The sequence below is a fragment of the Salmo salar genome, chromosome 04, assembly GCF_965601325.2.
Source record: "Salmo salar chromosome 04, fSalSal1, whole genome shotgun sequence".
NCBI classification, from domain to species: Eukaryota; Metazoa; Chordata; class Actinopteri; order Salmoniformes; family Salmonidae; genus Salmo; species Salmo salar.
Genome location: NC_138294.1, coordinates 21316979 through 21330448, shown reverse-complemented (window position 1 = coordinate 21330448; position 13470 = coordinate 21316979). Strand labels below are relative to the sequence as shown.

Sequence of the window (13470 nt, the reverse complement as noted above, 5' to 3'; positions counted from 1 at the left end):
TGCCAAGAACTCATTCACCTGATTAAACAGCATGATCATTACACAGGTGTACCTTGTGCTGTGGACAAAGGCCAATTTAAAATGTGCCGTTCAACACAATGCCAGAGATGTCTCAAGTTAAGGGAGTGTGCCATTGGCATGCTGACTGCAGGAATGTCCACCAGAGATGTGAACGGTAATTTCTAAACCATAAGCCGCCTCCGTTTTAGAATTTGGCATTACGTCCAACCGGCCTCAACCGCGTAACACGGTGAGTTTTGCATAGCATTTCTTTTTCCAGATAGTTATAGAAACCATAAATTCTTTGATTTCTGCCTGAAAAAGAATAGCTCTATACAAAATACCTTAAAAAACAACCATCCCATTAACAGAAGACACCAACAGTTGAGTATCATTTACATTTTTTATTAAATCTGTCAGGTGTTTAGACGGTCTCTTGGATGGGGGGCTCGTAGCCGTCGGCCCTATCCACCTTAGCCCCGGTGTCGTCCCCAGAGGGCTTGGCTGCACTGCTGCCACCACCCTCACCGTGGAGCTCCATCAGTTTGCCCACTGGAAGGAGACAAGAATTATATAAGCACAACACCAGAGTACAACTCAACAGGCTGTTAGAGACACATTGGATAAGTCGCTTAGGATAATTTAGTATGCTAGGCTGTGTTTACACAATCCAAATCTGATCTTTTTGACAATAATTATTTGGCCAAAAGATCAGAATTGGGCTGCCTGTAAATGCAGCCATACCGGCATATGTTGAGATACAATTATGTCGTGCAGAACTGCTGCCAGATGCTGGGGAGGGGACCTTACAGTGGTCATGATTAAACCAAGCTCAGTCAAAGGTGACCTTCAATAACCTTGGTTATTTTAGGTTAAGGTTGTTTTTTTGTGGAGGTTCTTTAATGCATGGTAAGTTGTTGACCAAGATCCTGAATAGGCTTTCTTTCACACCATCAATTGTTTAGTATTGTGCCATCTGTCGGAGCCATGATCACTCCAAGTACCCACCGTTCTGGGTCCTTGGCGTAGACATAACCCTTTCACTCTCCGCCCCTTATGACACAGGCTCGACACATTGTCGGACTGCAACGCCTCAAGGGGCAGGATAGGTTTGAGGTTCAAGGTGACTTACACTCAAACTTGGGCTTCTTCAGCATCTTAACCTTCCTGACGTAGACGTCGTGGAGGGGGTAGATGGACTGGCAGGCCTTCTCAATGTCCTTGCCAACAGAGTCAGGGATCCTAGAGGACAAAGGGAAAAGAAGTGAATCAGTAAGAGGGAACCTGGCTTGGCTACTGATAATGACCGGCTGAGAGATCTAGTTAAATTACTGGCTGCCTTCATTGAAAGCCATTCAACTTACTCAGACATCAACATTTAACTGTACACAATTAAAGATGCAGGAAAAGTGTAAGACACATGCAAAATTTTGTTGAAATAAATGATTTGCTTCATCTAACAGCCAATCAATATGCATGCCCATACATGCACTCCATGTTGCATTTCACATGGACCACATCTTCCCAGAGTGCAGAATATTCTATTGAACCAGCAACAGGACGGCGAACATCCTTACAGCTTGTTGACGACTTCCTTCAGGTCATTGGTCTGGACCTCACGGGTCATGATCTCCATCATCTTCTTCCTGATCTGACGGACCTGCTGGTGCTGGGCGTACGACGTCTTCCTGATCTGGTTGGTGCGCTTCTTGGTGAAGCCAACACAGAATAGACGCAAGAGGTAGCCGTCTGTGGTCTTCACGTCCACATGGGCCTCAATCATGGTCTGGCGGGGAGACAGGATAAAGGTCAATTCATAGTTTTGGGTACATCGGGCCCAACACGTTATCAATAACATTACAGGGCAGAGGTTAAATCATAGTGTTGAGATGACCCATAATGGTACATCACTTTTGAAGGTGGTGTGACAGTATTAGGGTACAGCGTTGAAATTGTGGTTTACATTCCACGTGTGCTGAGAAAAACTATGAGGGAAAGGTGGTGCCTTTCAGCTTAAAGTTGCAATGACACTTTTTGGGTGACCTGACCAAATTCACATAGAAATGTGAGTTATAGCTCTGTCATTCTCATGGAAAGCAAGTATAAGAAGCGGTAGATGTTTGTTTTTTCTATGCTTCCTGTTCTTAAGATTTGCATCTTTTGTAGACCAGCTTTAAAAAGCTGAAAATACAAAATATTACATCGGTTTAGATGGTATAATGATTCTCTAAACAAAGACTGGTTATTTTGTCAAACAAACTGAAATTAGTCAAACTAAATGGCAGAGTGATTTCTGCATATTGCACCTTTAATGACAGTATGACCCATTTCCATACATTTTGTACTGTGATTATAAAGGCATATCAAAACCACAATATCTCCACAAATCCAGCTGTGTGTTCCATCCTCCTGTAGGATTCCTCACCTGCCACTTCTTGACCATGGAGCACATCTTGTCACGGGTCAGGTCCATGCCGTGGAAGTTAGTCAGGCAGTTCTTTCCCTGCACGTCTTCTGAGATCAGCTTGAACTTGCGGAAGGCCACCTCATCGTTCTGCAGGTCAGCGAGGCTCACCTCGAACACACGTCCCTTCAGACCATCAGAGGCGATTCCTGGTAGAACAGATTAGTTGATGTGGGACGCAGTGAGGGGAATGGAGGCCAAGGCAGGGAACATCACATCTCTTCACCAGTAATCAGTGGCAATCATTGGGCCGAAACAATCTGTCATCATGCATTCCCATTGTGTTAAGTACGGTACAAACAAAACCAAGACAAGACCGACAATCTGAAACTATTTTAAAAAGGAAAACTCAAGGGACATTACTGACCAACAAACCCATATTAAAATGATAGTTTTAGGACAACTTCAGGACTCTATTAGTTGGGACTCCGAGTTGTGCATCGTTCTGGTGTTTTGACGGAAATAACCCTACCACCAGGGTCGGCGTCGCCAAACAAACGCTTCCCGTCAACAAAAGCACATGTATAATCTCTAGGAACTCTACTTACCAGATGTAGTGAAATGTGTACCTCGGTATTAAATGGTAGATTTTGTGGTAGGCAGTCTCGCGTGAAGAGCGTGGTCTAATGGCAGACCGCTGTCTAACTTTTGCGGTTCCGACAAAAGTTGGATACTGATGTTGATTTGATAGGAGGAACATTTCACGTTGTCTGGTACATTCCTAGAGATTATACATAAGCTTTTGTTGACCGGACATTTTTTGGGGCGAAGGGTTATTTTTTTGGCGGTAGGGTTATTATCTGTCACCACCCACCAGAACGATGCACAACTAGGTGAGTCCAACCAATATACAGACTCCCAAAGTTGTCCCAAAGCTAGTTGAATTAGGCTACCTAGTTAGCTGGTTACAGTACAAGGTCTGGAGTTCACCTCACTTTAATCAACCCCCAGTTCCCAAACCGTGCTATAATTCCACTGAACCATGTGGCTCTGTCTGCAGTTATTCTGCTGCATGTTAGTCTTCATACTGGTAGCCATCACCACTGAACCATGTGTTGCTCCATTAATCGGCATCTGAAAAGCAGACTTACTGGTTCCCTGAGTCCTGGAGACCAAGGTCTTGCCAATGTTGCGGATGTTGAACATAGCGGGTGCCTTGACATCATACCAGTCCTTCTTGGAGAAAGGGTCGACACTGGGGGATAGAGAAAGTAGTGTGGTCAACATCAGTTATTATATGACACAGGCCTATGTAGCTAGCTAAAGAAACTAAGGTTGCAGTCTAGTTTACGTGAAACAAACCAATGGGCTAACGTTAACTTGTTATTGTCAAATGCTGGCAATGGTATGAACGTCAACTTCCAGTACAATCAAACGTGGAAATTCAACAGGCACCTGGCTAATCAATAAAACATGACTGTGATAGCATAACGTTAACTAGCTGGTTACTAACGCAAGGCCCAGCTAACTGGCTAAATTATCTTACCTGACAAATTTGACTTTCTCGCTAACGATTGAAGGGTTGGCACCACGCACATGTAGCCCTGGCTGGCTTGGATACAATACTTTAATTCTGTTTGACCACACCATTTCGTAGAAAATACTTCGTCTAGCTAACGTTTGCCAGCCATGAACATAACGTGGACATGTTTGCCATCTTGCTAGCCACCATAGCTACATGAATGATCTAGTTAGGTAGCTTAGCTTGTTAAGACAGCCGATGTTGCTAGATTACAGGCAATGTGTGCATTTCGGCGCATTTACATAAAATGCTTCACGATATGCAGCCTGGGTTAAGGCTTTGACAGTCTCTTACATAACATTTCAGTGTCGCTTATGCACAAACTCATGAACACTGAATGCGCACGGAATTTAGCAGATTAGCAACAGTGACCGGCCTGAGTGCATCCAGTCAACATCAACCTCATCCTTCACATTTTCAAACTGAAAGTCAATAACCTGAACTTAATAGTGTATATTGCACGATTTAATGGATGAATTGCGCTACTTACATCTTCTTTTTGGCACCTTTTTTGCCACCTTTGGTCAGCCTCTTATTCTTGCCGACTGCCATGTTGGCTACAGGGAGTGAAAGAGAAGGAAATAGGAATTATCGCGATATTTCTATGATATGAGATTTCTCACATCTCGCGATACGTTGAGACCTCAAAACAAGCACGTTGTCGTTCACAACTGGCCTAGCGTGATATCGCAGTCCTTTATTTGATACGTTATAACAACATTTAATAAACTCAGGAAGCGTTTGCTACATTGTATGATATAGTATTGTTATGCACAATATTAATATTTCTATCCTGATCCTGCTGTATCCACTACAATAGCTGCTGCTTCTGCAAAATCTAATGGGGATGCAAATAAACAATTAACACCCCCACTTTGACAGTTAGCTCAGTTCATACGCTCACATGAATGATTGACATTCAGTCTGACACATATTGTGTTGTATGTCTCAAATTCTGTAAATAAATACATAATTATATTATATAATTCATATATGATTTATAATAATATGAATCTCTGTTCCAGAATGAATGAATATATGCATAAACATGTAACTGAGTATAAAATATAAATTAGAACAGCCACTGGTTTTTACTGTGGCAGTGAAATATGATGCACCAACACTTTCACAAAATAACAAAATTCAACTTACAGTCGCTGTCTGTGGAGAAATTAGCAGTCATATGAGCAGACCCATAATAACTTAAATAAATTCAACCGAAATATTCACATATATTCATGATGAAGGAAAGACTATTCACCTGAATTATGAGAAAATAAACATATATTGACTTAACTCAGTATTTTCCAAACTCGGTCCTGGGGACTCTAGGGGGTGCACGTTTTGGTTTTTGGCCTAGCGCTACACAGCTGATTCAAATCATCATAATGTAATGATGTGTTGATTATTTGAATCAGATGTGTAGTGCTGGGGTTTAAAAACAAAACATGCATCCCTTGGAGTTTGGAGAACACTGACTTAACTATTCACAACATGTATATGCATGCTATGTTAAACTATATCTTATATGCATATTATTATGTTAAACTACATCTTATATACATATTATTATGTTAAACTATATCTTATATGCATGTTATTATGTTAAACTATATGTTATATGCATGTATATTACTCAATACTCTGCACTGTATTACACTATTCAGTCAGCCAAGTACACTGCGTGACAGTCAGCCCTAACATGCTGTATGAGTGAAGCAACAAGTGAATATTTAATGAAGAAAACAGGTTGAACCTGAATCTCAAACCGTTAACATTCCATGCAGGTGTGTCTTGCCTCCTCCCGTTACTAGGACACTGATACAACTGTGTCATTACAGGGTTAGGGATGACGCCTAGCTGAGCTGAACCTGGTGACAATGTAAACATTTACATACATTCATTCTAGACCTAGAGAATTCTTATTCTTATTCTAGAGAATAAGAACACCTCCTCCCAACTGCCCACTGCACTGAGGATAGGAAACTGTCACCACCGATAAGCCCACTATAATTGAGAATTTCAATAAGCATTTTTCTACGGCTGGCCATGCTTTCCACCTAACTACCCCTACTGCATTCAACAGCACTGCACCCCCCACAGCTACTCGCCCAAGCCTCCCCCATTTCTCCTTCTCCCAAATCCATTCAGCTGATGTTCTGAAATAAGAACAATACTGTGCTGCCGTATTCATTGACCTGGCCAAAGCTTTTGACTCTGTTAATCACCACATCCTCATCGGCAGACTCAGTAGCCTTGGTTTCTCAAACGATTGCGTCGCCTGGTTCACCAACTACTTCTCTGACAGAGTTCAGTGTGTCAAATCGGAGGGCCTGCTGTCCGGACCTCTGGCAGTCTCTATGGGGGTACCACAGGGTTCAATTCTTGGGCCAACTCTTTTCTCTGTATACATCAATGATGTCGCTCTTGCTGCTGGTGAATCTCTGATCCACCTCTACGCAGACGACACTATTCTGTATACTTCTGGCCCTTCTTTGGACACTGTCTTAACAACCCTCCAGACGAGCTTCAATGCCATTCAACTCTCCTTCCGTGGTCTCCAACTGCTCCTAAACACAAGTAAAACTAAATGCATGCTCTTCAACCGATCACTGCCTGCACCTGCCTGCCTGTCCAGCATCACTTCTCTGGACGGTTCTGACTTAGAATTTGTGGACAACTACAAATACCTAGGTGTCTGGTTAGACTGTAAACTCTCCTTCCAGACTCACATCAATAATCTCCAATCCAAAGTTAAATCTAGAATTGGCTTCCTATTTCGCAACAAAGCATCCTTCACTCATGCTGCCAAACATACCCTCGTAAAACTTACCATCCTACCAATCCTCGACTTCGGCGATGTCATTTACAAAATAGCCTCCAATACCCTACTCAACAAGCTGGATGCAGTCTATCACAGTGCCATCCGTTTTGTCACCAAAGCCCCATATACTACCCACCACTGCGACCTGTACGCTCTCGTTGGCTGGCCTTCGCTTCATACTTGTCGCCAAACACATTGGCTCCAGGTCATCTACAAGACCCTGCTAGGTAAAGTCCCCCCTTATCTCCGCTCATTGGTCACCATAGCAGCACCCACCTGTAGCACACGCTCCAGCAGGTATATCTCTCTGGTCCCCCCTAAAGCCAACTCCTCCTTTGGTCATCTCTCCTTCCAGTTCTCTGCTGCCAATGACTGGAACGAACTACAAAAATCTCTGAAACTGGAAACACTTATCTCCCTCACTAGCTTTAAGCACCAGCTATCAGAGCAGCTCCCAGATCACTGCACCTGTACATAGCCCATCTATAATTTAGCCCAAACTACTACCTCTTCCCCTACTGTATTTATTTATTTTATTTATTTTGCTCCTTTGCACCATATTATTTATATTTTAACTTTGAACTTTCTTCAAACTATAATTCTACCATTCCAGTGTTTTACTTGCTATACTTGATTTACTTTGCCACCATGGCCTTTTTTGCCTTTACCTCCCTTATCTCACATCATTTGCTCACATTGTATATAGTCTTATTTTTTTCTACTGCATCATTGATTGTATGTTGTTTTACTCCATGTGTAACTCTGTGTTTTTGTATGTTGTCGAACTGCTTTGCTTTATCTTGGCCAGGTCGCAATTGTAAATGAGAACTTGTTCTCAACTTGCCTACCTGGTTAAATAAAGGTGAAATAAATAAATAAAAAATAAAGACCTACATTGTCTCTACACTCTTAGAAAAAAGGGTTCCAAAAGGGTTCTTCGGCTGTCTACATGTAGAACCCTCTGTGGACAGGGTTCTTCATGGAACCCAAAAGAGTTCTACATGGAACCAAAAAAGGTTCTTCAAAGAGTTATTTTATGGGGACAGCCAAAGAACCCTTTTGAGTTCTAGATAGCACATTTTTTCCAAGATTGTATACAGTAACTGAAAGGTACTCTTTAATGTTCAACATATGTCCTAATGTTGGTGAGGCCTAATTCGGTCAAATCCCTCATATGTACAGTATACATAAATCATATACATTTTATAAATGAGTCTGTGAATGTGCACGTTAGAGACATGTTGTAACACCTAGTGAAGATTAATTTAAATAGAATTAATAACATTCCTGTCATCTCCTTGTCAGGGATAATCCCTGATCAGGAGAATGGAAGTGGGGGTCTTTAAAGCTTAACAACCATCCAACATGGACTAAGTGCTTATCTTGTCCCTGAAAACGTTTTGAACCCCTCACCTGGCTTTAAAATCAGCAGGCGCCCAAAAAGGTCTTACTCTTGTCCCTGAAAACGTTTTGAACCCCTCACCTGGCTTTAAAATCAGCAGGCGCCCAAAATGTTCTTAATCTTGTCACTGAAAACGTTTTGACCTTCTCGCCTGGTTGAAGCCAACAACCAAAATCAAGAGAGGTGCGGCATTCTCTTCTCTCACAACATGCCTCCAAAAAACGTTATCTTGATTGCCTGCCATATTGCCTACCTTCTGTAGCATGCTGCTAAAAATCAGCCTCCTATTCAGAAAGGCATTATCATCATCAACGAATTTACCCACTGGGTACACACTGGTTGAATCAACGTTGCTTGCTTTCCAAACTGTACATTTTTCCCACGATTGTATTTCGAAATTTGCAAAATGCAAACCGACAGCCGCATAGAATATAATCCATAGATGGCAGTTCCCATTTAAATCAGGACTGGCAGCCAATGATAGTGAACCCATGAGTTTAACACTCAAATTGCCAGGGTAAGAGGTTCCAAATCCCTTTTATGGATTATATGTCTATGGTCACAATGCAACAAGCTGTATATTTGGCGTGCATGCTGGCCAAATTGCGGCCTCCCGACTGTAGGCAACCGGTAACTGCCAAAATAAAGGAAACACTTGAGAAAGTGAGGGATACAAAGTGTATGTTATGGTGTGTGGGGTGCATTTTCCTGGCATGGTTTATGTCCACTTGTAGAATCTATGCCAAGGCGCATTGAAGCTGTTCTGGCAGCTTGTGGTGACCCAATACCCTAAGACACTTTATGCTGGTGTTTCCTTTATTTTGTTAGTTACCTGTATGCACTTTTGATACAATTTAATCCACAGTTATTTTCTTAAAACTATTGATCCTCTGTGGCTAAATTATGCACTCGGGGTATTTTGAACATTGAGAGCAGGCTCCTGTGGTTGGAAAAAAAAAACGTAATTGTGTTTTTTTGGCTCTTGGGCCCAGCCCCTGACTCACGCAATTGACCAGTCATATTTATTTATTATGCAGTTTTTTATTAATCGGTTACCCAATCAAGGCAGGGCCCCCCAGTTACCCACGTGGGCCCCATACCTCCTCTCCTCCCCCCATCTGATGATTAGTAGAGCGGTAGCAGCAGGTTGTCTACACTCATTGAGAGCGGGCTCCTGAATCCTTCTGTGGTTGGCGGTTGCAGTAAAACAATTATAATATATACTGTATATATATGCTTCTTGGGCCCCCCACTGGCCTGGGCCCAGGGGCTTCAGCCCCGGTAAACACCTGCATTAAACCGGCCCTGTCCATGTCATTTCAACAAAATGACATTGAACCAAAGTGGAATAGACCTTGAATTGACATCTGTGCCCAGTGGGTAGTCTCTGGAGAGATGTGTGTAATTCCCTCTTGTCACCATAATGCAACAGCCTTCACTCAGCTTCGTTTTCTGATGGAATCTGCCCCATGGGGGGTTCAAAGTAAATCCAAGCTTCACGCAGAATACATTTCTTAAAGAAAACAGTCAAGAGGATGTGTGTTCCAACCATATGGTTTTAGCAGCATTTATTTGTTCAAGATATTAAAAAAATATATATTTCCCTCAGGTATTGATTTAGAAGGATATAATGAATGTTCATTCAAAGAAAAGATGACAGCACTTTGGCACAAAGCTCTGTGAGTAGCTGAATTCATTAATGCGTTGTGGAACACAAAAGACAAAACAAGAAAAGAAAATGTTGTAAATTAAATGTGTATTTAATTAACGTCATCAAGGTTGCAGTTCAACAGCCCACTATGAAATACAAGTTACTATATCAACACTCTCTCTTACTTTCATTTTATAGGTTACCTCTGGTAAGTCAGTGCAAAAGTGTCTTGACTTGAACCAAGCCTGCATGTAAATTAAAGCATTTCACTGTAGTAAGCACTTATATTTCAGGTCACTGCTACAGAGACCAACCTTGACTTTGGCTACCTCCCAAATGGAACCCTATTCCCTTTACAGTGCACTTCTTTTGATCAGAGCCCCCATAGGGCTCTGGTCAAATGTAGCGCACATTAAAAGGAACAGGGTGCCATTTGGGACGCAGCCTCTGTCTGATGCTGGAACTCAACTGACTGCCTCGTGTCCCAGTGTCCCCAGGGAGAGGGACTGCTTGTGAGGTCAAAAGAATTGTGGCGGTGCCTGACTCCTTGGCAACAGCACTAGAACTGCGTCCTAAAATGGCACATTATTCCCCACACAGTGCACTCCTTTTGGCGAGAGCCTTACGGGCCCTGGTCAAAAGTAGTGCACTATATAGGGAATATGGTGCCATTTAGGATGCAGCCTAGGACTGGGAGCCATCCCCCATCCCATTGAGCAACTGAAGTCATCCTGTATCAGAGCCTCCTAGGAGATGAGAGGAGACACACATCTTAATCATGCAATAACGATCTTTGTTCAAATACATTGCATTTTATCTTTTATTACACTTCAATCATACATAGGCTATTCAATACACGTAGGCTAAATGAAATAGAAACCTATCTGACAATGTATTTATTTGGTCTCATAAACGTCTTCAACAAGTTTCAGGTTTTAATGTCACGTGCACAAGTACAGTGCAATGCCTTTCTTGCAACATGGGTCAGTGACTGGAAGAGGCAAGAGAAGCATCGCTGTCACATCGTTTTAATGTCTGGTTTCTATCACCTCCGGTTGCATTACAGCTGTCAATGTTCCACTGCATGGACTGTAGAGAGAAGCATCACAATTTACATGTCTCATGTGAATATGACTTACATTTTTTTTACAGCAGGACATTATTTTGCCTACTCTTATTTTTATCAATAATATAAACATGTTTACAAATGTTTCCCCTTCTATACAACTGTAACCATGGTTGCATAATGTGGGTAGATAATGCCTAAAGTCTGCCTATAGGAAAAAATAAACATTACATTGACAACCATTATTACAGCCTAATCCTTAGAGTTTTTATATGCAATTTGTTTAATGCAAAATCTCTGGTATGTCTTTGAGTGCACATCAGTAGATGACTCCTGACTCGAGCAAGTATCTTTCTCTTGCCTTTAGACGTCTCTGCATTATAGGCCAACTGGCTACAATATGAGGCGAAATTGTACACTAGACTCTATTCCTTTGGAACCGAATATTTGTGAAGCGCTGCTCGTTTCCTGCATTATAAGCCTGCCCTCTATCCCTGGCATGAACAAGTCCACAGCGCCATCCACCTGGGCTACACCTGAGACCATTGAGATATATCAACGCCTGAGACACCCTGTCGAAGTCACTCGATGCCAACTGCGCATGCTCCACTCATTACTGTTCTCTTAGCAGCAGGATATTATGCTGGCAGCACGATCGCGGATTTTTTTTCTCCCGTAAATAAGAGTCCCCGTGTAAATACATGCTAAACTTTGGGAATATCGCTTTTTTTTTTGCAATCTAGTGCGGTACAACTGTTTTTCACAGCATTGCAACCAATGTATTGATGTTCTTGTATTATTTATGCATTTCTTTGGAAAGTTTCAACAAATACTGGAATGTTGAAAGCTATTGTAGGCTACATTTAAAGAAATACATGTTTAATAAAATACAAATATATGTTATTGGAATTATTCAATAGAGTCTACAAAACTTAAATTTTTCTCGTGCTAGGCAATGGGTACTTTTTGTGTTGTAGAGAAAAAACTTTACTACCTGTTTCATATAAACTGTGGTGTGAAATACTCTGTCGCATCTCTACTAACCAAATATGGTTAGCTTTGGCAGTGGACTGTGTCGCTTGGCCTGCTTCTGGCTTTTCACTCCACCCCCTCCATAGCCCCCAATGCAGTACACTATTATAGACTGTACATGGGATACATATTGGCTTGTAAAGATTACTTTTCTACCTGCCTCAGATAAAGTGTGGCGTGAAATACTCAGTAAATACTCAGCCAGCAGCAGACCGTGTGACACAGTCCCCTTCAAAAATGAAACATATTTGGTTATTAGAGACCCTATTGAGTATTTTCCACCCCACATTAGCTGAGACACGTATAAAAGTTATCTCTATAGCACAATATTCTGTATGTGTATGTAGGTCTTAAAAAAGTTGAAACAATATTTTTTATTTGATTTCATAAATTACCTATTGCCTTTTCTTGTTGGCACAGTAAAAGTGTCCATTGATTCAAATGCAATATATTTTGAATTGTAATGTTTTGAAATGTGGGCTTTTATTTTGAAGGTTTCCTCGTTACCATACGAACATGACGTCATCATTTGTGCCGCGGGCAGAATACTGGTATAATACTGTTATGGCGGGGAAGAGCTGTAGCAGGGGGTAAATCAGGAAGAGAAAGCGCTGTAAGTGAAATTTGAACAAGTCTAGCAGTTTTTAGGGAAGGACTGAGTGGATGACTACTGTCCCTTGTCGAGCACCACTGGCGCTGTTGCCGTACTTGAGCCACGTTTAGGAGTTGTTGCTCATGACAGCACTCTACCTGTCAAGCCTGCTGTGACAATAGCAAGTTCTACTGCTGTAGCCTGGCTGGACTAGTGAAGAAATGAAAGTCGCAGGTGCCTCTTATATTTTGACAGAGGGGAGGAAGGGCAAGGTCTCTGCGACTTGCCTTTAGAACCAAATCTTATTAAGCCGGTCCATTTTAGTGAACGGGTTTTGATGCATTATTTCATTCGCCTCCTTATCAAGTTTCCGACCGGGGGAGAGGAGTTCTACATGGAAACGCAGTGACAACTCCAATGTCGCGGTGTCATCGAGTAGAAATCCAACTCTCGTGCGCCTGTGCCTTTCGCGGACTACAAAACGTACTTTGTTGACTCGAAGGCTTATTTTGGGAACTGTTTTGAATGGGGAGGGAAATATTTTCGTTGTTTACCTCCAGACTGTCGACATAGCTGGAAAGAGGATACCATTGTTTTTTTTCTTTCACCGACTTTACTGTATCCCATTACCGCCTTTGGGGGTGAACAGGTGCCTTACCTGTTAACGCCACCTGTCCTCCTGTAGCGATGGCTAGCGAGGAGACGCCTGGTGCTGGGCGACCAGCCGGGAAAGGTGATGGAGCTGCGGCGGTGTCGCTCAACCCTGGGATCCCAATCCGAGGAATCAAAAAGAAATTCGCTGTCCTCGCCGGTCTGGTGGAAGTTGGGGAAGTTTCCAACCGGGACATTGTGGAGACCGTCTTCAACCTGGTAAGCTGATTATCGGAAGCCACACACTAATCTAAATAGTCCCTGGA

General features: G+C 42.2%; 2 protein-coding genes and 1 non-coding gene across 3 annotated transcripts in view; 1 reads left to right on the top strand and 2 right to left on the bottom strand.

The window, feature by feature from the left end:
* Positions 1–390: 390 nt before the first annotated feature.
* Positions 391–4561, bottom strand: rs3a (40S ribosomal protein S3a). The gene is made up of 6 exons (NM_001141317.2): positions 4477–4561; positions 3556–3659; positions 2426–2613; positions 1578–1786; positions 1133–1242; positions 391–552 (listed from the first exon to the last, which is right to left on the bottom strand). Exons 1-6 carry the CDS (start codon positions 4536–4538, stop codon positions 425–427), a joined length of 801 nt encoding a protein of 266 aa, NP_001134789.1. The 5' UTR covers positions 4539–4561; the 3' UTR covers positions 391–424.
* On the bottom strand, positions 976–1105 carry LOC123742596 (small nucleolar RNA SNORA17). The gene has a single exon (XR_006769750.1). It is a non-coding gene; the product is annotated as a small nucleolar RNA SNORA17 (small nucleolar RNA).
* Positions 4562–12506: 7945 nt separating the features above from the next.
* Positions 12507–13470, top strand: part of LOC106602365 (lipopolysaccharide-responsive and beige-like anchor protein) — a 333282-nt gene continuing 332318 nt past the window's right edge. Inside the window, 1 exon segment of the mRNA XM_082974174.1 lies at positions 12507–13423. Coding sequence (XP_082830300.1) covers positions 13241–13423 — 183 coding nt within the window. The 5' untranslated portion in view covers positions 12507–13240.